Source organism: Paroedura picta, chromosome 10 (assembly GCF_049243985.1).
Source record: "Paroedura picta isolate Pp20150507F chromosome 10, Ppicta_v3.0, whole genome shotgun sequence".
NCBI classification, from domain to species: domain Eukaryota; kingdom Metazoa; phylum Chordata; class Lepidosauria; order Squamata; family Gekkonidae; genus Paroedura; species Paroedura picta.
In genome coordinates, this window is record NC_135378.1 from 59,833,084 (window position 1) to 59,857,881 (window position 24,798).

A 24,798-nucleotide genomic window follows, 5' to 3' on the forward strand; every position below is an offset into this window, starting at 1 on the left:
ATTAGACCCTGTTTGATCCCGTTTTAAAAAATGAAAAATAATTTTCTGGGGATTCCTTTACTGCAGGGCGAATAGGGGAACAATTCAAGTCTGTGTCTGAAGAGGCGAATTTCAGTGGAAAAACAGACAAATAATTGACGCTTTAAAAATGCAAATCCGAACAATTTTTATTTTATTTATTTGATTTATTTATCACCCCTCACTGCAGTAATGGGTTTAAACTACAAGTACAATGATATAGGCTAGATATCAGGAAAAGAATTTTCACAGTCAGAGTAGTTCAGCAGTGGAATAGGCTGCCTAAGGAGGTGGTGACCTCCCCCTCACTGGCAGTCTTCAAGCAAAGGTTGGATACACTTTTCTTGGATGCTTTAGGATGCTTAGGGCCGATCCTGCATAGAACAGGGGGTTGGACTAGATGGCCTGTATGGCCCCTTCCAACTCTATGATTCTATGATTCTATCTCAAGGCAGTGATATCTGTAGTGCGGAAACCATCTCAGCACGTCACAAAGTGCTTTGTTGCTCTATCTTTGAGCTCAGACAGGGAGGGGAACTCACCAAGGTGAGGGCTTTGTCCCAAAATAGTAAAATTGTGGATCTGCTGTCTTCAGGAACAAAGGAAAAGCAGTGGCAAACTTAACAAATGGGTGAAAAACAAATAGCAGTTGTCCTGCTCTGGGAATACACAGGCCTTTATCTGTTGTCTGCTAATCGGACAGGGCCAGACAAGGAATCAGTGAAGGATGCCCAACTATCTGGAATCTCTCAAAGCCTAAAGAACCTGCTTGTCACCAGAGGAGGTTTCTCTGTGGAAATAACATCCTGCCCCAGAACTTCCACTAGAGAATGCCCTACACCTGGTGAATGATAACCTCGGGCAGGATATCAGTGGCAGATAGTTAAGCAGACACAAGATGTTTCATGAGCAACAAGGTGCTTCTTGAGACACATTTGCAAGAATATAATTACAGTATTTGCTGGTGCATAAGACTCCCCCTGAAAAACATGCCTTCAAGTGGGGGGGTCGTCCTATACGCCAGGTGCACTTCAGTTGGGATAGACATAGCTGCCCATAGTGGCCTATAGTACTGTATTTTGATTGGAAATGTTGGGGGGTCGTCTTATATGCCCAGTCGTCTTATACGCTGGCAAATACGGTATTTAAAGCAGTGGTCCCCAATCCCCGGTCTGGAGACCAGTACTGGTCCGTAGATCAGTCGGTACCGTGCTTCGGCTCCTCCTCGTCCTCCTCCCCGACTGCTGCCTCGGGGGCTGCCCTGCCACTCTGCCGCTGGCTCGCCTTTTGGTGTTTTCCAGCGGCCGCCATGGCTGGGGCTCCCCCTCGGCATGTCATTGTGCAGCTGCTTCTGGCAGCACCCCGCAGCGGGTGGCGGGAAGTCAGGGGTGCCGGCAGGAAAGCAAGTGGAGCAGGGGCTCAGACTGTGGCAACGTCCCTCGGCAAAAGAGTACCCCCCCCCCGGGCCTCAGTAAAATTGTCAAACGTTGACCGGTCCCTGGTGATAAAAAGGTTGGGGACCACTGATTTAAACCATTATTCTGTTAAGCCTCTTTTAATGTGAGTGGGGAGGTTGGAATGTGAGCCAAGCATCAAAACTGATCATTAATCTAAAAACAGAATTTTAGTTTTGTTTCTTTTGGGTTTTTTTGTTTGTTTCCAAAAATTTATATTAATTTTAACACAATTTGGTTCCTTCATGCTAAAAATCTAAATACTCAAAGTACTAATGCCTTCAAGAATATTTTTATACGACTTTACTAAGATTATCAGATACCACTGTAAAATATTTTTTGTTATAATATTTGTAGTGTATGTCTTAAACCGGGGGTCACCAACCCCCGGTCCATGACCCGGTGCCGGGCCGCAAAGGCCATGGTACCGGGCTGCCGGCAGCCGCACCTGCCTCCCCCCCCTGCCCACAGCAAGAAGGAAGGGAAGAGGCAGGCGCAGCCGCCGGCACACCAGCGATGCAAACACGCATGCGCGCAGTTGAGATTTTTAGCATGAAGGAACCAAATTGTGTTAAAATTAATATAAATTTTCTTGTCATTATCTCTGTGTTGAATATGCAGCAGGAATAAATTGCCAGCATTAAAATAATCTGTACATGTTTTCTCTCATCAACCTAGAATATCCACTGAAGAAACAGCATGGCAGTCTTTTAGCAACAGGGAAAGTTCTTTTGTTAGCTTTTCACATTGTTACTTCAGACTAGAGCTGCATGTTGAGAAATCCGCATAGTCTGTTTATCCTTAAAAAAAAGCATTTTCCCCCTGCTATATCACAAAAAGCTTTTAAAGCTCTCCAAAGTTCAAAATGATGCTTTTGATCTGTTTTGAGGAAGGAGGGATTTATTCTTTGCCAAAGTCAGGCAATCCCTCAGTGAAAGTACATGTGCACACAACAGAACTCTCTGGATTTACATCCTCCTGCAATTTTTCTGTCTATATTTCCCTTCAATTTCTCCAGTCAAATCATACAATTGCCCCCACAAAGTGCTAACTACAGGTTTCTTATAGGGCTTCCTGGCCTTCTGCTATGGCCCTAGTTGCCCTAGCAACCCCAGTTGCTTGCTACTGCTCAGAGCAACAGCAGAAAGGAAAGAGGGCTCTGTTGGTGTCATTATGTCACTTCCAAATAGTATCCAGAAGTGACATAGGGTAGCTCTACAAATCACTGATAACTCTATAATTTTACCATAAAGTTTCCAGCAGTTCCTAGAGCTACAGTATGTTACTTTGTGGCTTTTCCTGAAAGTGATGAAGTTATGACCCTGCCCCTGTCTCCAAACCCTCCTGCCAGTTGCCAGATATGACAACCATTTAGGATTTTGTAAAGGTTCTCATATAAACATCATATTCCTGACTAAAGAGCCTGGTGGTGTTTTAAATATGGAATGCCATAGTACTTTAAAATGCATGAGAAGAATTTATCTAGGGTTTATAATAAGGTGACCAGATTGTCCCACTTTTGGAGGGACATCTGGAGGTACCTGGCAAATTGTACTTATGTTGAAATTTAAAAATATATATTGCAATACTATTTTTGCGTTCTATGAAATTTTTTGTTGCTCCATATCAGGGGTAGTCAAACTGCAGCCCTCCAGATGTCTATGGACTACAATTCCCAGGAGCCCCTGCCAGCAAATGCTGGCAGGGGCTCCTGGGAATTGTAGTCCATGGACATCTGGAGGGCCGCAGTTTGACTACCCCTGCTCCATATAGACCAAATTTTTAATCAAGACCCCCCCCCCCCGGTCAATGGTGTCCTGCTTTACCCATGTTAAAATCTGGTCAACTTTATAAGGTTAATATTGAATGAAAATTATTCTTAGGATACTAGATGGTTAATTTTATTCATATACCTTGATATCTACAATTTATACTTATTTGGGCATTTTATATTGTGAATATGTTTAGCCCTTTATGATACTTAGAATCAACATAAACACTGTTGTTCTGACCATTTCTATACTCATTTCATAAAGAAATTGGGGGAGCAACTATGAACATAACAGCTTTCTTTTGGTAATCAGTGCAACAGATACATTGAATTAATTTGAGTTCCTTTGATCCTATTTTGTAGAAGTGAGCTGAGTCGCCAGAAAATTAATTCACAGGAGTTACTGTGTCAGCTGGAAAGAGCAAATAAAAAGATCATAGAGGTAAGAGAATGAATTTCATTCAAATGCCATGCTTCAAAAATATGCATATCTTAAGCAATCTTACTTGAACCGCATTGGTATGAATCATTGGTTCATTTATTGCTAAGAAGAGTGTGGGATTCCTTACAATAAGTTCACAACTAGAAATGCTTATCCTGTTTCTGATGTGCATATTAAGCAAATGCTAGAAACAGTCCTTGCTCCTCTTAAAACGCAAATGTAAATCTTTAGTTAGAACTAATTTGGGGCAATGATTCAAAAACTGGTTAGAAGCTAACTTCTGTTACAGTTAATAAATTTATTTTTCTGATGTTCTAAAAATGTCCTTGCTTACCTTTTCCCCTATTTAATCAGAGATGTAGCATTTCCCTTAAAATACTGTCCCAAAATACCATAATTTCTTCCTGTTTTATGTAAGACTAGCAACAAAGCCTGTTGCCCAAAAAACACAACAGGCTCTGGAAAACTGCTGCTGGTAAGGGCTGCCCAGAGCCCATTGCCCAGGTGGGACATACCCGCAGCATTCTCCCCCACCTCAGCCTGCAGGCTGCTCTTCATCTCTGCCGTCACTACTCATCTGCAGATTATAACAGTCAGCAAAAATGGCTTTTTTGGAGGGTGGACTCTGAGGCATTGTACCCTTTTGAGGCCCCACATGCAAACTGTAAGGATTATTTCCAACTCGGGGGCAGCCAGCCTGCAGGTAGGGCCTTGGGACCTCATGAAATTACAGCTCATATCCAGGCTATAAAGATCAGCTCCCTAGGTGAAAATAAGCGCCTTGGAGAGTGGACAGGGCTGTTGTGCAGAAGAAACATTTGAGGCCTGCCACACAGAGTTGTTGTGCAGATGAAAGAGGAGGCAAAAGAACTCCTGCAACAGCATCCAGTTTTACCTGCATGCCAACCCTGTGCAACAGGCCTGAAATGCTTGGAGAGGGGAGAAGAAAAGGCACACACGGCTTGACTGCATCTTCCTTCCCACAGCAGAGCCAGCCACAGCAGTATTGTGAGAAGGGACTTTTCTGCGGCTTCTCTGTCAGCCGACTGTTAATCTGAAGGGAAAAACTCTTCCCCCTCCCCATGCATGCCCCTTCAAAAAGAACTCATGTGCTTGCTCACAGACACCCCTGCATCTGGCTCAGAAGAACAGAATCGATGGCTTCTCTCAGTGTGACACAGACAGACAGAAATGTGTCCCTCACCTCAGCCAATTGCTGTTAGAGGCTTCCTTCACGGCAGGCCTCTGGGAAGGGGGTGCAGGTTTGGCTGATAGAAGCACTATAGTAAAAAATAGTGCCCATTCCCCCCACCCCCAGCTTCTCTTCCAAGCATATGAAAAGTTTAAATTTGTATTTGTAATATATCAAAATTGAGTCACCAAAAATGAAAGCTGGAGATTCCTTTCAAGGACAACAGTGCATAGCAGCCTGTCTTGTCTTCCTTTGGTGCATAGCTGTGTCTTTGGCATTGATTAACTTTCTCTTTTTCAAAGCTTGCTTTCTGCAATATGTATGATCTGATAACAGAATCTTACATTTGTAATGAGCTGTTTCATTTATACAGAATGAAAAATTAATGATGGAACATCAAGAAAAAGTCAACAGGCTTCAGAGACGGCTAAGCCAGGCAGAAGAGAGGGCAGCTACGGCATCTCAACAGGTATCTAAATGTGTATCAGGAAATGCCCTCATTACAGCTATATAATCAGAGATCCTTAGAAATGACAATCTTTCTTTTGCTGAGAACTCAGAAATATGGTTTTCAGAATGAAGAGCTAGTTAGTGGTACTTTATAGTAACACATAGTTATAAGTTATGTAAACAGCATAATAAAAGACGGCTTTCCGGCCCATATTGTTGGATTTCAAATCATGGATTGAGACTAATGTTTGTACCATAACATTGTTTATCAAATAGGACAAATGCCAGTCACCTGTAGGATCAAGCTGTAAATCCAATCACCCCCTCTAGAGTTCTGTACATCATCATCATGGCATCTGTGCAGGCACACATGGGGACTGTACAGTCACAGGCCGCTGTAGGAGAGCTAACAAGCTTCACAAGATCTTTCTAGAGCCTAGGAGTGTTCCACCCTGCCCCCATTGTATCCCCTTCCCACCCGAAGGGGCATATGATATGGGCAGCGTGAGCATTATTCCCTCAGTTTTCCTTCAACCACTGTGAGGAGAACATAGCCTTTTCTTTGTCAGTTGATTTCCATTCTTCATCATATGTTGTCCTTGATGGTGTTGTTTAAAAAGATGTGAGGATTGTGGGGCTAAGATTGCCCTGAACAACAACCATAAATCATGTTTGCTTTATTTGGACAAGTGACACAATGCAACACTATGCCCGGCCTGTCATTGCCTCACTCCTAAGGCTGCCCTATGGGAGAAGGCTTTGGGTGCCCAAGAATCCAAGATGGAAAAATAGTCTCAAAATGAAAAAAAAAGACTGAGGGCTGCTTCAGTAGCATTGACAACAACTCCGTCAGTCTTGGTACTGACAGCCTCACCTGTGCTCACCCGCTTGGCATCAGAACCATGTTCAAAGAAGGAGAGGGTTATACATCTGATGACTTTCAGTCATCCCCTCTAGCGTTTTTGAAATCACTTTGATGTCATGAACATCTGTTTCCTCAATACTGATCTTGGCTGGCATCAGGGACAGCAGCCAAGTTGCCACACAGAAGCTCAGTTTTGAGCTCACCTCTGACTATTGACTCCGAATAGTTCTTCTTGAGCATTGTCTAGGCACCAAATCTTACCAATTTGCTTGATCCATCACCAAGAACTCCATTGCTATTCCCGCGGCCACATCTGATGTTTATGAAGTCTGACCACGCCAAGAGACATCCATTGCTAACCAACAAGAAGTCCCAGACAAGTCTTCTCAACAGCCATATTGGTTTCCTTTCCCAATTATGGTACCTCCCCAGTGGACTTCCTGGAACTATCAAATTCAATGTGTCCAATTCCCATGGGCCACTTTCAACCCACCTGTCTAATAAGGAATGAAACCCAAACAGGCATCTAGCCATTTATCCATGGGGGAATCTGTCTCCATTGTGTCTGAAATGGAGAAATCAGTGGAACCAGACTTGGCTCAGGAGTCTGAAAACACATCTCTGTTATCATTTGATGACACAGTCGAAGATCCCCAATAGAAGACTTGAAATTTTACTTCAAGCAAGTAACCTGTATGGCCAAGTGTTTGCGACTTGAGTTCACCTCTCCCAAACCGCATTCAACAAATCCCGTTATGAAGGTTTTATATATCCCAGGCTCAGGCCCAGTAGTGTTACCACTATTGCAGGATATCCAGGACACTGTCAGGGGGATCTGGACCAAGCCTTCCTCTGTACTGACTTCTGCAAAGAAGTTAGAGGATTAATACAAGCTAAGAGAGGATGGAACTACTTTTCTCTTTCAACATCCACAGTGTAATTCACTGGTCTCAGAAGAATATCCATCAAAAGTAAAATGAGGATGCACCCCTAGAGAAGGTTGAAGACTGGACTACCTTTATTCCTCTGAGGCAATGGGTTTCTGGGTTGCCAATTTTGCTGCTGTGATGGGTCATTGCTAAATGTTACTGTGAGGTCATATGGATCAATTTATTGATTCCTTACCTGAGGATTAAAAAGTCCTCAAAAGACTTTTACTGCTGGAAGATCAGAAATTAGGAAAATATCAGTTAAAGGCATTACAGCACACAGTTGTCACAGCAGAGCTATGGCACCAGGAATGTGTGCCGGTGAACACTACTGCCACAGTTGAGACTTCTCCTTGAAGGTCAAAAAAGGCAGGAAGAAAAAAATGACAACAAAAATTAAATCGAGAACTGAGGTTAAAGAAATATGAATACACAGCCTAATGCTATAATGTAATACAGATTTTAAAATTCAAATATGTTAAAATATATGGATTTAATACAAAGATAGTTAAAAACAATTTCATGCCTAACTTAGCCTCACAAAGAGAGTCAAATGATAAATATCAAACAAGGACCAAATGACCCAGACCAAACAGTGCAGTGGTCTTTTTCAGTGGTCACACACACACACACATATATGTATTGTCAAATGCAATAGCTCCAGTCATTGAAGTAATCTCAGAATTAATTTTCAGGCTTCAAGGACCCCCGGAAGTGATGTCAGCTGGCCACACTTCCCTGTCACAGCCCTGGATGGGACATTACACACATACGTCACCCTCCTTTCACTCCCTCCCCTCACCTTTACAACTGCTACAGTGTCTCTGCCTCATGTAGACCAGAAAGAAGGGCTGAGAAGGCAGCCTGAAACTCCCCCCCATACCACACCACAACCAATCCCCCCCCACTCTTGATTTTTATATCCATGGCCTACCCATTGAGTGCTCTGGGCAGATGTGGCCAGTTCCCTAGTTTGTGGCCAAGTCCATTAAGACAGGAGGGGAAAGGCTGCAGCACCCCTCCAGAGCTATCACAGCCTCTAGGGGTCCACAAACCCATGGTTAGAAATCTCTTGTCCAGATAGTGTGGGCACTGGCTGCCTTGGGCGACAGTACTCACTGAAGCAGTCAAAGCATACCGGAGTGCTCAACCCTACTTGAAGACTACCCTTCTAGATATTGACTCCAAAAATGCAGCATTTCCTTTTCTGACCTCTTTAAAAGATATATCCCTCTGGAAGTGTTCTGTTTTAAATAAAAGAGCCATACTCTCCTAACATCCAATGTGTGTGTAGTTTGTTTAGCAGCAGCAGAGGAAGAAGGAAAAAACACTGGTAAAATTATATTCCCATTAATGTGGAACCTGGATACCATTTTGGTTAAGAAATCAATAGTAAGTCTTAAAACCACCTTGCCTACATGGAAATTGGTAAATAGTAGGTCACAGCTAAGAGCACTGTGTGAATGGAGGTGGTTATGACTAGAAAAGCTGTTTTATATGAAGGAAGTTATGTCAGACGTTGCCAAGTGATGTCAGATGTTGTGAAGTGGCCAAAGTGCGCCGGAGCGCTCAGCCCTACTATCAAGATACCATACAGTGCAGTAAACATACCTTGTTCTCAGAGTGCATTCCACCAGGGTTCAAGCATCATTTGCAGCCTTCCTGTCTTACCTGGCATTCTATGAAGGGTGCAAAGCTGCCACAGGGTCAGAACAGTCTACCTCAGGGGTAGTCAAACTGCGGCCCTCCAGATGTCCATGGACTACAATTCCGAATGCTGGCAGGGGCTCACGGGAATTGTAGTCCATGGACATCTGGAGGGCCGCAGTTTGACTACCCCTGGTCTACCTTTATGTGGCACTACTCCATGGATATGGCGGTCCAGGAGTCATCATTTGGAAGAGTAGTTCTGCAATCACTAACCAGCCCAAACCCATCTCCTTGGCAAATGACCATTGAATACTTACCGTGAAGGGTCCTTCTCTCCTGGGGTATAAGAGGACATCTTGCTGGGTGAGATTCCACCGTCGGATCAAGGGAGGCAGGAACTTCACAGTTCTTCTTCCTGTCCCTAGGTGGCCTCACCCGGCCTCTTCAGTTCGCCCACTGCCATAGCTGACCACAGGCATTTCTTAACTACAACATATAACCTAGGAACCTCTTAGCAGAAGAAGAACAAAAGACATGTCACAGTGAACAAAAGGAAACAAGCACCATATGACATATCAAGACACATGCCGAAAACTCTGCTCTGGGTAAACTTCCCGGTGCCTTACGGCTAGGTAAACTCTTTTTTTTTTTTTTTTGCTTTTTGCTTGACGATGGCAGGGAGGGATCAAGATGTCCTCTTATACCCCAGGAGAGAAGGACCCTTCACGGTAAGTATTCAATGGTCATTCTCCTCCTGGGGCGAGGACATCTTGCTGGGACCTCCCATAGCAGTCCGCAAGTTTTAGGGTGGGCCATCGTCATCTGTGTTGATTACATTTTGCAGCACTCTTCGCCCAAACGCCGCTTCGGCTGAGCTGTACGCGTCTATCTTGTAATGGCGAATGAATGTTGAGGCGTTAGCCCATGTTGCTGCTCTGCAAATTTCGAGAATTGATGCTCTGCCAAACAAGGCCGCTGACGTTGCTGTGCTCCTTACTGAATGAGCTGTAATACCCCGTGGTGGGGTCAACTTCTGAGCCAAATACGCTTCCGCAATTGCCGCTCTAAGGCAACTACCAATAGCCCTGCTGGACAGCTTCGAGCCCTGGTTGGGAGCTGCAATGGACACGAATAACGAGTCGGACTTTCTTATGTTCTCTGTTCTGATAATATAGGCCTTTAAGGCTCGCCGCACGTCTAGGGTGTGCCAAGTTATCTCCTTGGGATGAACCGGGTTCGGACAAAAGGATGGTAGAATTAGGTCTTGACCAAGATGGAAACTGGATAGCACCTTTGGCTTGAAGGCTGGATCCGTTCTTAGTACCACCTTATCTTTATGAAAGATACAGAGCTCCTTTCTGACCGATAGAGCTGCCAGCTCTGATATTCTTCTGGCCGATGTCACTGCCGTTAAGAAGATCGTCTTCATTCTCAGGTGTTTTAAAGATATGTCCCTTATGGGCTCGAAGGGATGTTTAGTCATTCCCGTTAGGACTTTATTCAGGTTCCAAGTGGGGAACCTATGAGCAATTGGGCCCTGGATTTGGGTGGCTCCTTTTAGGAAGCGGACAATATGAGGATGCTTGGAAATAGGTTTTCCTTTAAAGCTTGGAAGGACAGAAACTAATGCTGCTACCTGCCGGCGGAGGGTGGCCACCCTCAGTCGCTTTGCCATACCATCTTGCAGGAACTGCAGCACATCTCGCAGTCTTGGAGTCAGGTGATTCACCTTCTTCCTTTTGCACCAGCGAACGAACGCCTTCCAAGAGGCATTGTAGATCCTATTGGTGGACTGGCGTCTGGATGCCATGATCGTCTCGACTACTTCTGTACTGTAGCCTTCAGTTAAGAGGTGGCCCCGCTCAACCTCCAGACGGTCAGTTGAAGCCATTCCGGGTCCGGATGCCAAATGGGCCCTTGTTGAAGCATGTCCGGCTGTACTGGTATCAGCAGAGGTTCCCTCACCGACATGCGCACTAGGGTCGAGAACCACGGTCGACGAGGCCATCTGGGAGCTATCAGTATCACCTCCGCCCTGAGTTCTCTGACTCTTGCCAGCAGGCGTGTTATTATCGGAAATGGAGGGAAGGCGTAAAGCAGGCCCTCCGGCCACTGGGCCAACAGGGCATCTGTGTTTTCCGCTGCAGGATGGAAGTACCTGGAGAAGAACCTGGGTATCTGGCTGTTTTCTGCTGTCGCAAATAGGTCCAGCTTTGGTTGGCCTAGGACTGATGTTAACCAGGTGAAGATTTGCAGTTTCAACCGCCATTCGGCCGTGGACACTGTCGCTCTGCTCAGCCAGTCTGCTTGGACGTTTTCTTTTCCTTTTATGTATTCTGCCCGTATTGATGACAGGTTGGCTTCCACCCAGGCCAAGGTCTGCATGGCTTCCCTGTGGAGGTTTGAGGACCTGGACCCTCCTTGGTTGTTCAGGTAGGCTTTGGTTGCTATGTTGTCCGTTCTGACCAACACGTGAGTGTGCTTTAGTTGACAACTGAAGTGATGTAACGCTCTGCGTACCGCCTTCATTTCCAGGATGTTTATTGGGAGTTTCGACTCCTCTGAGGACCATCTTCCTTGGGCTGATTGGGTCTCTAGCGTGGCTCCCCAACCTCTCAGACTTGCGTCCGTGAACAGTTGTTTTTCCTTCCTGGGACCGAATAGCTTTCCCTTGGACAGGTTGGCGTTGTTGGTCCACCAGGTTAGACTGGTTTTGATGTCTATTGGTACCTTCACTTTCTTGTCCAGTTTTATTGATATTTGGTATTGGAATGGGCGTAATAAGCCCTGGAGTCGGCGGGAATGTAGTCTCCCCCATTGCACCGTAGGGAGGTTCGATACCAAGACGCCCATCATGCTCGCTAGCGTCATCAGGGGTGACATTCTTCCCTTTATTATCTGACTTGCCAATCTTTTGGTTTTTTGTATTTTTTCTTCCGTCATGAAGAGCCTGGACGCTACCGTGTCTATTTGTACGCCCAGGTGTTGAAGGGACTGGGACGGAGTCAGGGAACTTTTTTGGAGATTCACGATGAATCCGAAGTCTTGCAGGATTTGCATCGCGATAGTGGTGTGGCTGACCGCTTGCTGATGGGATTGGGCTCTCAGCAACAAGTCGTCTAAATATGGATGCAGGTGAATTCCCTGCTTCCGCAGGTAGGCCACCGGCGCGATTAACAGCTTTGAGAAAACTCTGGGTGCGGTCGAGAGTCCAAATGCTAAAGCTTTGTATTGGTAGTGGTTCTGGCCCACGCAGAACCTGAGAAATTTCCTGTGACCGTATCAGATCGGGACATGCAGGTACGCTTCTGTGAGGTCTAGTGATGTGAGGTACTCTCCTCTTTGTATCGCTTCTGTGATGGATTTGAGTGTTTCCATCCTGAAATGACGGAGCTTTATGAAGCGATTTAGAAATTTTAGGTCTAGGATTGCTCGCCAATCCCCGTTGGATTTTGGTACTGTGAAAAACACCGAGTAGACCCCCGTCCTTTCCTCTCCGTGAGGTACGGGTTCTATTGCCTCGATGTCTATCAGGTGTTGTATGGCGGCTTGGGTTCTTTCCAGCTTTTGTTTGGATTTTGGGTGGGGCGACTGTAGGAAGTGGTTTGGTGGGATTTTTTGGAATTCGATGGCGTAGCCCTTTTCTATAATTTCCAATGACCAGCTGTCCGCTTGGTATCTTGTCCACTGTTTCAAGAACCGGGCTAGTCTTCCTCCCACTGGGACAATGGAGTCACGCCTTGTGAGGCTTCCCGTCTCTTTCCTGTTTCGGAGGAGGGTGTCCTCTCTGGAACCTGTTGGGGTAACTACCCCTGAAGGACTGTCTGCTGTTGGGCCAGCCAGATCTCCTGTCCTGTCTCTGTCTGCCGTATGAACCAAAGGAACGAAAGGAGTTACCTGTGAGTTGGGAGAACCGCCTATCTGTTCTCCTCAGGTTCCGTGGCATTACTCTCTTTTTATCACGTGTCTCCACGAGGACCTTATCCAAGGACTCCCCGAAGAGCTTGGATCCATGAAATGGATACGCCGTGACGATTGACTTTGCTTTGGTGTCTGCCTGCCATGCTCTCAGCCACAGTGTTCTCCGTGCTGCCGCCGCAGTGGCCATGGCTCTGGCGTTGAAAATAGATGCATCTAAGGTGGCATCTGCTGAAAAACAGGCTGCTTTTAGCACTCTATTCATTCCTTCTGCCACCCTCTTTTCTGGGTCTGGTAGTAGCTGGATCAGCTTCTTTACCCACATGATTGTGGCCCTTGACACAATGGATGCTATAGAGGACGCTCTTATAGACATAGCTAAGGTTTCATGGGTTTTACGTAAGGCAAAGTCCGCCTTTTTATCCATTACATCCCTCACAGACCCCTGGCCATCTTCTGAAAGAAGACCATAGGATTGCAGCCCTACTACCGGGGCATCCACAATTGGTGTTCTTAAAATCTCTTCTGCATAATCAGGCATCGTGTACAGCTTTTTTGCATACGCTGGCAACTGTCTGTTTGCCATGGGCTTTTCCCATTCTGCTCTAAATTTTTTCTCGAAAAATACTGGTAGGGGAAAGTTTCTAGGGACATCCTCCTCTGGGGGAAAGTATTCTTTGTTGCCATAAGGCCTCCTGGGGTCCTGATCCTCTGGATCCTCCGTCCCCTGTTTCCATTTTAAATCTAATGCATTAAGGCATTTTGATAAGAGGTACTGATAGTCTTCTGGTTTAAAAAATCTTTTGGATACCTCAGGTAATTCCATAATCTCAATCACTTCTTCATCAGATAAAAATTCCCCATCTTCCTTAACTGAGGACTCATCTGCTGTGGAAGGATAATCCCCCCTATCAGGGCTCCAATGGAGTCTTTTGCGCGCTGCCTTTGTGGGCCAGGAAGGTCTATGCTCGGTCAATTCCCCATATTCCTCCCTCTCTGAGTCAGGGGAAGCCTGCCTGTAATATCTATGCCCCTCAGGCCCTTTTTCCCTTTTTTCCAGCTGTGCTTGCACCACCTCTGAAATACAAGCAATAAGTTCCTTTGACAATAAATGTTGCCCACTGGGCCTTACTGTATCCCTGGATTGACTCTCCTCTCCGTCCATCTCGGCTCCGGTCTCCTCGCGAGCAAGCGTGGACTGGGCCGCAGCTGCGGAGCTTCCCGCCCGATTTTCGTCAAAATGGCCGCCGCGCGTCTTCTCCTTGCTTTTTTCCCCGCGCTTCTGTCTTCTTGCGGCGTTTTGCCGCTTGGCGGTTTGGCTCCGCGGTGGCTGGTTTAGGGACGGCCTGCGGCGCGCCCTCCAGCATCTTGTGCTCCTGCTCTGTTGGTTCCATCGGTGCCTCGAGTTCTCCGTCGGACAGGAGGTCGTCTGCCATGGCACAGAGCGGAGCCTGCAAAGGGGCTTCACAGGGAGGTTTGCCTTTAACGGCTTTCTCCAGAGCCGAGCCTTCAACAAGGTGGAGGGGGGGGGATTTTTTTTTTTTTTTTTTTTTTAAAGAGGAGAGACAAACGGAGACTAACAAACACACAGGTATTTTCCACAAAAGGTAAGTAGATCAGACTGAAGTAAATAGAAGAAGAATAGACTGAATTCAATTCGGGATCTCTCAGCTCAACTGCTCTCCCTCCGAGGCAGAAACCGAACTGAAGAGGCCGGGTGAGGCCACCTAGGGACAGGAAGAAGAACTGTGAAGTTCCTGCCTCCCTTGATCCGACGGTGGAATCTCACCCAGCAAGATGTCCTCGCCCCAGGAGGAGAATGAGCTTGCTAATCTCCCATGTGGGACTGCACAGAAGCCAGGATGATAAAAACAGACTTACCTGTAACCGTTGTTCATCAGGTGGATTTCTGTGCAGGCACATATCCTTCCCTGCTGTGGGTTGCTTCTCATTGTTCTTTGGTCATTATAGTCGTCATGATGGCAAAGGACAGCTGAGGGAAGAGTGCTCACCCCCATATGACTCAACGAACAATGGTTACAGGTAAGGGCTACCCTGTTTTATAGTTGCAGAGACATAGTAAAAATCTTTTCATCATATGAATAGCCTGTGGACACCCATATATAGTTAACACCCATTGAATTCATAGATGGATTCTTCAGCATAACCAGCCACTGAAAACTACCATAGGTGATGTTGAAAAATTGCATTTCTGAAGCTTGACCAAAATAAGACGCATGGTTGAACATTAAACTATAGGTCCCCATTTATTCTTACTCTTTGCTGCTACTGAGCTTATAAGAATTTGCTGGATTATAGGGTACAGTTCTGTTGAACTGAGTGCATTTCTAGCGTTCATGTGATAAACTATCCACAAAAATGTCACAATCACTTGGGAGATCCTTCACCGATCACAGGAGTCGAATAAAAGCCTTTCTTTTCATTCTACTTCAGGTTGTACCATAATCCAATTAGTTTAAAGATTCCCACTGAAGAAACTAATTACTGTTTTGTTTTGTTTTAATTACAGCTCAGTACAATTAACACGCAGAGGAAAAAAGCTGTCTCCTTGATAGAGTTGGAAAACATTTAAACATCATGCACTTCTCTTCTGTACCGTTCCCAAGTTAAGGCCATTGAAGGAGAATAGCAATGGCACATTAAGACCTATCATGCACAAAGGGTTGAAGTTTTGGAGTAATTTTATCTTGCTTGGACTTGGATAGATCATGGCTTCTTCAAACACTATGCACACATACACACACCCCACAGAAATACTTAATGAATTGCAGCAAAGCCAGAAAGGAAGCTGGCTTCTCTTTCTTAACATAATATGAAACTAAACATGGCATTGCATAATGTATTCTTTCATGGTTTTAAAGTGGAAAGTCAGAATACCTGCTGCTGGACTGAATGCTTTTTTATTGTACGACTGGTTTTTCTATGTTTGACATAATTTTCAGCAGTAAATAAAATTTGGAATCTTTTAAATTTATTTTGTCTACACATACATCATTTAGCTGTAAAAACTAATAATATGGCATGTGTTAATCCACCATTTGTAACACTGCTGCCTCTGTCTTATTTTTCCCTTGACATTGTTGAAATTACTGAAACTAGTACAACAAACTCTGACCTACTCCCAGTCACCATTTCTTTTTAGAAGTTTGACTTTGAGTGTACTAGTTGCTACTTGTTTGTTACCAGACAGGCTTCAACAGAACAAACTACAAGTAGAGCTCAGCTGGAAGAATATGGCTTTCTTGATTATGGCTGCAACCATCTGCACGGTCTGAGAATTTGCTTCTGGTGGTGAGAAGACTGAGTATGTAGCATGAGGTTATGGATCAGGTAGGGAAAACGAATGGGTATTTATCCTCTCCATTTGCCCAGCATTCAAGGGCAAATCTGAATCTGAAGAGTCAAAAGGCACAGATGTCAGCCCAGACCACTCAAGTGTATTGCAAAATGTACAGCATTTATTCACATACAGACAAAGGCACAATTCTACTAAATATTTTAACAAAAAATACAGCCATCTTCAACTAGGTCTTTATAAATACTTCAAAAGGGGGAGGAAAATAAATACAGGATTGGGCCATGTAATATAAAATAGTCATCTCTACATATATTTTATATCTGATTCTATCTGTTTTGTCATCATGCACCTGTTTTCAGATTTGAGCAAATGGACACCAAAGCTAGGCACATAGTGAAAAATCCTCTGTACAAGGTTTTACAAATGCAATGATGGATTTTTTTTTCAAAATGTTAAAATAATTAAGATTTGTACACGAGACATGTATAATCTTTCATTCATTTCATATTGGTGTATGCCCAGAACCTAACAGACAACATTCCAGTCAACATTATAAAAGTGTTTCAGACTACGTTTCAATGTAGTACACCAGTTATAATCAAAGAGATTGCTTGGGCAGCCTGCATAAGGAAAAGGTGAAGCTTAACAAGAAATCATCAATCGTTTCCATTTCAACAAAACAAATGCAGAGATAGGTAAATGTTACAGCTTTTATTTATGATCCTTCGCTTGTTCAGTACTAAGTATGGTATAAAACTAACTCATATAGCTGGTTGTACTGATATTTTACCTTAATTTTGCAATTAGAGCATGGGGAAAGCACTATTTTTTTCTTTTCATTTTTTTTAAATTTTTGGTTCAGCATTATTCAAAATATCGCAAAGCTTATGAACCTAAACATGGTGGGGAGCAAAACAGATAAGGCATTCTTTCTGCACAAATACTAGCATTCCTAATAGTGCAAATGTTATCTGATACTTCTTTCAAAATTGGTCATAGCATGGAATAATGTTTCAAATAGCATCAAATTTACTTTATATCTCCTTATGGCTTGATGAACAACTCCCTTCAGGGCAGTCCAATTGATAATGTTATTCAACTCTCACCTGAAACAAACACTATGAAAAAATGAATACTCAAATCCCTCTTGTCCTATATCTAACAAGAATGGGACTGCTTTTTTAAAGCAGCAAACCTGGTCAGACTAGTAAGGTCTTGATCAGAAACATACCAGTATTTTTTTCTCTAGCGGTATTCTAAAATGGTTGCCGCCCAAAGATCTGTTAATCCTGTCCATCCTGATTCAAAGGACTAAACTGAAAAAATAGTTCAGCAGGTTGGCAACTCCATTCCTTTTGTCCTGGAACTTTCCCATCCAATGAGGAACATGAAATAGTTCCTGCTGGTGTAGACCCCTGTGCATACACTGAAGTCCTAGCATGTGCACAGCAGTTACTGGGCAAGGATTATTATATAAACGTTCCAACATTTTAGCTTCCCATTTAATATTAATTACTTTGCCATAGTGTCCAATAGTTCCTGTACTTAGAATTAGAAGCCCATCATGGTTTCTTGTTCTGGCTTGGAAAGTAAGAGCTAACCATAGCTTGACAGCATCATTTGGACATCGGGGCAAACTAGAGCTAGTGCTAACTAGGGAAACAAGCATGAGGGGAGAAAAATGAAGGTAGCAAGATTCCATAGCTGATTTCTAAACCATGCTTTGAATGGTTGTCTGAACTGAACCCTAGCTGTATTATCACCTCTGTTCCAATGGCAAATGAGAATGAATGCAGAAGGGCTTGTTCACACATATTATGATTGTTGGAATTGCTGATAACTATTATTTGCAAGTTTGCACATTGCATTTCTCCACCCCGAGAAACTCAGGCATATATGTATTGAAGAATACTCTATTAACTGCCTCAGCTATAGGCTATTATTGACCATTTGGTGACTTGCATAGCAAGATGGAATATCAGCAATCCAGTTCTTCTCAGCTGAAACCCCTGGAAGACTTCAGTCAAATTGCAAGATTTCAATATTTTTACTAGAGTCATAAACATACTAAGGAAGGGTTTAGAAAGAAAGTAGTGTAAAACACTGAATAATGACACTATAATGGTTTGGGAGGAGGGATACTGATAACTATTCAATAATCCATTCCTTAAACTTTCATATGACTGGGTTATGTCTGATTTTATAGCCAGGTTGTGTCCTAAAGCTTACAGCAGCCTAAATCTACCTGTTGTTATGCTGGGCATTATAAATGCACTCCCTTGGGTGCAGAAAACAGAATCAACAATCTATTCATCTTATTGCTGATGGCTTATTCTCTCTAGTTATTGCAATGTTTTTGAAATTATGTAATCAGAACACAAGCGCCTTCTTGTTCATATCGAATTCATATCCATGAAATCATGTTGTTAAACTGGCTTAAATGTAAAGCGCTCCCGCATCTTATTGCCTTTCCATTTTTTCAAAAATATATATATATTTATTACATCCTTCTCTTTTATTTAAAGTAACCCTTGTGTGTCAGAAACTTGCATATCCAACACATACCATTAGTGCACATTTGGGAAAGGCTACTGACTAGCGCCTTTTAGAAATTTGGGGCTATCTTCATGACAAAATTTCAACCCGTTAACCTGTCATGGCTTTTCCCAAGGAAACATGGGAACTGTAGTTTGGGAGGAGATAATTCTTTGCCCAAACGACTTGTCACCCATTTTAGAACTACAATTCCCATGATTCTCGAGTGGAGAAGGGTACAGAACCACAACAGCAAAACCGATATTTGTAGTACAGACGTGCCCTCAGCCTTTCCCATTTGAACTGTTGTCATATTCAACGTGGGAAAGTGCCTGGAAGGGCAGATGGGGACAGCAAAGTAAAAACCTGTCTTCCTTCTCAGAAAAAAGTATTTCAAGATTTTTTGCTCACTTAAGTTAGTGGAGCTGAGTTGTTCTCATCCACTCAAGAGTCTGGGTCCCTTCTGAGTAGCACTACTTGCTACTATTCTTTTATTGTGGGGCAGCTTTGATCCATCCCTCTCTAGTAGTCATGGTAAGCTTTTTCTTACCTATTTGATGGGTACATTTGAAAAACCTGCAGTTACAAAGATTTTCAGCTGCCTATATCCTTTGAATCCTAAAGCAACAACAACAAAAACTGCAGCCTACGCGGACTCAGTCCTGGCACAGCTTGACAAAAGTGACAATTTAGAATGGGTTAAGCAGTGCATGATGGCAGCAACCTTATTTCATTCATCATACACTTTATTAACAGCTTGTGCTTTTCGGGGACAGAGAGGAGAAACCTCAGTGCTATCCATCTCAACTATCCCCCCCACTCCCACCCGAAATCTACCCCCTTGTTATTAAGTGTTCTTTTTTAAAGTGTTCAGCCTATTGATCTATAAGAGTAGCAAGGTCATTTTCCCCGATGATTTCTGCAGGGTAGTTGCAATTAAAGGAGGTTCAAACCTCACAAAAATGGGGACAGGCAGAGGGCAAACTCTTTAGTGTCAAGTACATGTAAACATGTTTCTGCTGCTCCCCCCCCCCTGGGGGGGGAGGATGACTTGTTTGCAGTTTGATATTGTAGCCATATTTGAAAGAACCCTCGTCTTTGTCACACCAATAAATAATGCAGAGTGGATTTTTTTCCCCAGGCTTGGAATATCACCACCTTCTAGTGCTACTACTGTGTTTCACTCTCCAGTCAGGAGGCAAGGATGCTTCTCCTAATAATGTCTGTCCTCCTACCAATAGTGCTGCTTGAACCAAGCCTTTGCTGCCGGCATTTGTTCTCAGCCACCTCCGTTTCTGAATCACTCATTTCAGCATCAGGGGCATACCCGTCATTCTCGCTGTCCACCTTTAAATTGTTTTTTGCCCTGTCCTTCGGTGAAATTCGACCCAAGCCCGAGTAATGGTAGTTAGAGTTTTGTCGGCATGTATCTTCCTGCACCTCCCCCTGCTGTTGCCTCTCCCCTTTCTTTGGAATTCGGAATCCTCCCCAGTTTTTCACAGGGCTTCTTGGTGTCGTAGGCACTTTTACTGGAGTCGGGTGATAGTTTATTTTGCAAAAGGATCCATTGTATTTAGGCACCATTTCCCTCCTGGTTCCGGGCGCTGACCTCCCACTTGGGTGGTTCACAGCCTTTTTATTTTCCAGTTGTCTCTGAGAAAATTCATTAGATCTCAGTGGTTTGGGGAGCTGTTTGGAAGGTTTTTCCTTTAGTCCTACCTTCATCACATCACAATGGGAATGATTGTCTCTTCTCTTCCTGTGGTCTGCTGTAACAACCCCATTCTTCTGTTGTGCTGATCCAATTTGTGCTTCTGCAAAGGTCTTTTCAAAGCTGAAAAAGCTAGCTGGAGTTGCAAGGCCTTCCCTGTGGCTGGGCTGCTTAAGTAAAGGTTTGCCATCATGCCTCATTCGTTCTCTCTTCTGTGTCTTTTTCAGTGAATGACTCAAAGACATGCCCATTTGCTTCCTAAAGAAAGCTGAATGCCACTTCAAATCCTCTATTTTAGGTGCATCTGGTCCCGATGGTGAACTGTTGAAGAGCACCATATTTTCCATACTAGAAAAGGAGGAGGGCATACCTGGAAAGACACAAAAAACATTTTATAGTTACCCAGAAGCTGAGTGTATCCAACTTTAAGTTCTACATCTTATACCACCTTTTATAAAACTATGGGTTAATCCTCAATGAGATTCCCAGCCCAGGTGCCCCCTGATACCTTTCCTGGTGCCCGCAAAAAGTTTTCATGAACTGGGCAGGTTAATTGCAGCTGTCACAAGCACACTATGTTTTCACTGTGTGACTGAAGTTAAGTTGCAGCAGCCATTATGGTGCTGGCTTTGCCTCTTAGGGAAGCCATTTTGTGACCACACTCACCACACTATACCTTTGTACAGACATATCTTTGTTGGAATATTTAGACATGATTAATATAATCACTGAATACTGCTAGAATCCAACAGGCAGATTTCAACAGTATTGCAGTGGGCAAAAATGTTATGCTCAACCCCCAAGAAAGTAAAATCCAGGGCAGGGTAGACATGATTAGTCCAAGTTTCTGTAAGTAATTTAAATCAAACTCAGCTGTGTGCCTCTCATGTCAATTACTGTGGGATAAAAGTCTATGCACTACCTACCCAATGAAATAATTTTAAAATCCTAGTGATTTCTGCTGGAAAGAGGAAAATATCAAGTCACGTTTCAGCGAAATAAATTGAAAGATCTTAATGCTGAAATCATTATTAGTAGATACATTTTAGAAAATGAACTGAATCCTTCAGGCCCATGAATTCCCTTTGGTAAATATATGAATTGTAGAACTCCAAAAGGGAAGTTGTCCTGACCATCATATGATCCTGCTCCATCCCCCATGGAGCAGGATCTGAAATTCTGAAGGATGGTGGAAGGGAGGCCTCCTCTTTTATGGAGCCTCAGCTTGTGGAATGCTGTTACTTGTTTCTCTGTGCTCTGACAATATTTTTATCCAGCACCTTATCTGATGCTGCAGACTGGCAATTTTTTAAAAAACTGGCTGCTTTAGTGCTTTGGTTCATTATATAGGTTAACTTTTTTAACGGCAAGTTTTTAATTTTTTATGGGAGCCAAGTCGAGCTGTGTGGGATGAATTAATTGATTAAATAAATAAATGGGTTCCCTTTGCTGTTTAAGATAGGCAGTGAACAAATACAGCTGTAGATGGCAGACCTTGCTCTCTCTTTTTTTAAACTAAAACATATGTACTAAAACATGTACATATGTACTCTTATGCTTGAGCATATCTAAGCTGACCACACTGCAACTTGCAATGAACTTTAGCTAGAAGGAAAGCAACTGTTAAATCAGCCTACTTCTAACTAACGTAATCTGTGACCACGGCTGAACAGTCCCCTCTCGCCCAGAGCTGTAGGGAAGGGTGGTATAAAAACTCTAAATAAATAAATTGTGGCCTTAACAGACCTCCCATTTCTTTTGCCTACAGGGGGCTTCAAAAACAGAGCCATCATGTGCTTAGCAGGTAAAAGGCTAATGGATCACCACTTGTGCTAACAAGCTAAGAAAGTGAAATACCCAACTGGCAGCCTTATCCTATCACCCTACACAACATAGAAATTAGGATGGTAGGTTGACTACACAGTTCATGGTTCAGCAGAGGCTAGATCGTTTTGTACAAAGAGCTAGAAGACGATCAGCCACGGTAGTATAGCTTCAAAAAATGAAGGGATGTTTCAACAGCACCTCTGTTAACTACACCAGCTCCAGTATTTTATCATTTGGGGTTAAAGACTGCCAAATCCAGGCAGATGATTAATGATTGAAACATGAAAGTCATTCAGCTGTGGCATTTTTCTGCTGAATGGGTGCTAGTGTCTCTAAAGAATGTATAGTTACAACTTGGCTAGCTATTTCTTCAGGGTTTATGCTTCTAAAGCACTTTCTGACTGGTGAGGCACATTAAAGAAAGGTCGTTGTTCCACTTAGTTGCTGATGGTCTCTGAAGTACTTGGCTTGTCAGCGCAAGACACTCAGCGTAAAGAATGTGATAAAAAGGACAACTTTTCTAGTTCAATACATTTGTAACATAATAGACCCATGAAGCTCAGTTCTCCCACAGTCTTTTCCTCCTTGGATATTTGATGCATTTGGATTATGGCTGAAGAGTCAGAGTGTCAACCATTTGTAAGAGGTTGTGCAGAAGCCAGTAAGCACAGCTATATTGTTTATCTGATGACACTTATGCCGCCTAACTGTATGAGGAAAGAACAAATAGTCTCCAAAATTAACATTGCTAGAAAAAAATAAGTGGTATATCTAGCTATATGATCCAGATCACAAAAAAGAGATGTAAAAGGAAACATTAAATCATTATTTTTTCCCAAAAGGACTAAATTGTTCAGTTTTGCAAATGGCAATAATTTGGCTGTAAGATTCATGCCCTAAGGACACAGTGGTCAAATTTCAGGGTTCTAATCCATTGAAGACTTTGATTTACTATTGTATTTGCCAATGAAAGAACACTCTCCTTATGCCCAAAACTTAACAAAACAATGGCAGTTTTTAACATAAGCCAACTGAACAATTATCATCTAAACAGATCTGTGAGTTAGTTTCTAATTATCTAACCCTAATAGCCACACAACCTTCAAGCAGAAATGGTGTACTGGATTTGCCGCCAATAAAAAACTGTTCCTGAACCACATTCATGTAATTTGGCTACACAGCCAACTGAAGCAAATGTTGCCATTTAGGTGTTCAGTTTCAAAAGAACAGACTTTAGTAACGCTAGAGAAGTTTCTAAGAAAGGCAGTGCAATCCTGTGCAGAGTTATTCCAGCCTAAACCCATTAAAGTCATTGAGCTTAGATTGGTGTGGCCCTGCACAGGATTGCCCTGGAATGAATAAAATAGTCTGCCCGCATTCAATACGCGTTATCAGAGACTTCATATCGGACATGTCAGAAATGCCTGATGCTGCCACCTACCATGCTGTCTTTTAGGTGCCAGAACATTTGTTTTTCTCCAGGGCTTACAACAAAGGGGCATTTATCTTTTCAACTGTGTTATCATCTGCTTTTCTGGTTAGAGGCCTGTTCTATGAATATCCTGAGGTAATTCCGAGAACACTCTTCAGCAAGTCTACTCAGAATCCCTCTCAGGTCTATTCAGTGGGCCTTACTCCTAGGAAAGTGGCCTTAGGATTGTAGTTAATATTGTTTTATGCTGTGGTTATAAGCCCTTGCCTTTTTTCAGCCTTTTTGACTGTGGAGAGACCCTGAATTATTTTTCAGGCTTTGAGGAGCCCTGGAACCAGGCAAGAAGTGATGTTAGCTGTCTATGCCTCTCTGCCACACCCAAGGAGAACTGGGTGGGTATGAGAGACAGAGAAAGGTGGCCTGAAGCAGGAGTACGTATCCAGGCTCTGCCCCCTTTTCCAAGTGCTGTAACTATGTGAGAATGGCACCCCCTGGTCAATGGAAGAGGCTGGTTCTCTGTTTTCATGGCAATACTGGGAATAACTTGTAGCTGAATCCATTAAGGTAGGATATAGGGGGGAAGCCAGGAAGTCCCTGGGGAGCTTTCATGGAGCCCTGATTGGGAATCCCTGCTTTAATTACTTGTTTTGTTTTTATACTGATATATTCTGTAGTATTTTTACTTGTTAGCTACCTCAAGCAGAACATTGAAGAGGCAGCATATATAGTTCCTAAACAAAATATGTTAAAAGTTCCAGACTGTAGGTTACAAGTCAAAAACAGAGAACTATAAAGAATGGGACAGGGATAAGAGTTAAGGTAAACTTAAGTAATAGAGGTTAGCCAGCTTGGTGTAGAGGTTAGGAGTGCAGACTTCTAATCTGGTGAGCTGGGTTTGATTCCCCGCTCTCCTACATGCAGTAAGCTGAGTGACCTCGGGCTCACCACAGCACTGATAAAGCTGTTTTGACAGAGCAGGGCTGTATCAGCCTCAGGGTGTTTGTTGTGGGGAGAGGAAAGGGAAGGCAACTGTAAGCCACTTTGAGACTCCTTCTGGTAGAGAAAAGTGGCATATAAAAACCAATTCTTAAAATAAAGAATGGAAACTGACAGAATTCAGTCCTTTGCAGGGAATAAATAGTAAGAGACAAATAAAGAACTCCAGAACACCAGTATATGTTCAGTACTAACAAAAAGAGGATTGTAGGTATGACACAAATACTTTGCTTTTAAGTTTTTAATAAAAACTGATGTTAACCAAGATAGTGGGAGGAGGGGTGGTTAG

At 43.4% G+C, this 24,798-nt stretch overlaps 2 protein-coding genes across 15 annotated transcripts in view; one reads left to right on the top strand and one right to left on the bottom strand.

Moving 5' to 3' along the window:
* SCLT1 (sodium channel and clathrin linker 1) overlaps window positions 1-15,684 on the top strand; it is a 62,168-nt gene extending 46,484 nt beyond the window's left edge. For all 4 annotated transcript variants that reach the window (XM_077300318.1, XM_077300317.1, XM_077300319.1 and 1 more), the window contains exons 20-22: window positions 3,607-3,685; window positions 5,251-5,346; window positions 15,220-15,684. In XM_077300318.1, coding sequence (XP_077156433.1) covers window positions 3,607-3,685; window positions 5,251-5,346; window positions 15,220-15,282 — 238 coding nt within the window. In that variant the 3' untranslated portion in view covers window positions 15,283-15,684. The remainder of the gene's footprint in view (window positions 1-3,606; window positions 3,686-5,250; window positions 5,347-15,219) is intronic.
* Window positions 15,685-16,146: 462 nt separating this feature from the next.
* Window positions 16,147-24,798, bottom strand: part of JADE1 (jade family PHD finger 1) — a 63,130-nt gene continuing 54,478 nt past the window's right edge. For all 11 annotated transcript variants that reach the window (XM_077300314.1, XM_077300309.1, XM_077300311.1 and 8 more), the window contains one exon: window positions 16,147-20,624. In XM_077300314.1, the coding sequence (XP_077156429.1) occupies window positions 19,735-20,624 (890 nt within the window). In that variant the 3' untranslated portion in view covers window positions 16,147-19,734. The remainder of the gene's footprint in view (window positions 20,625-24,798) is intronic.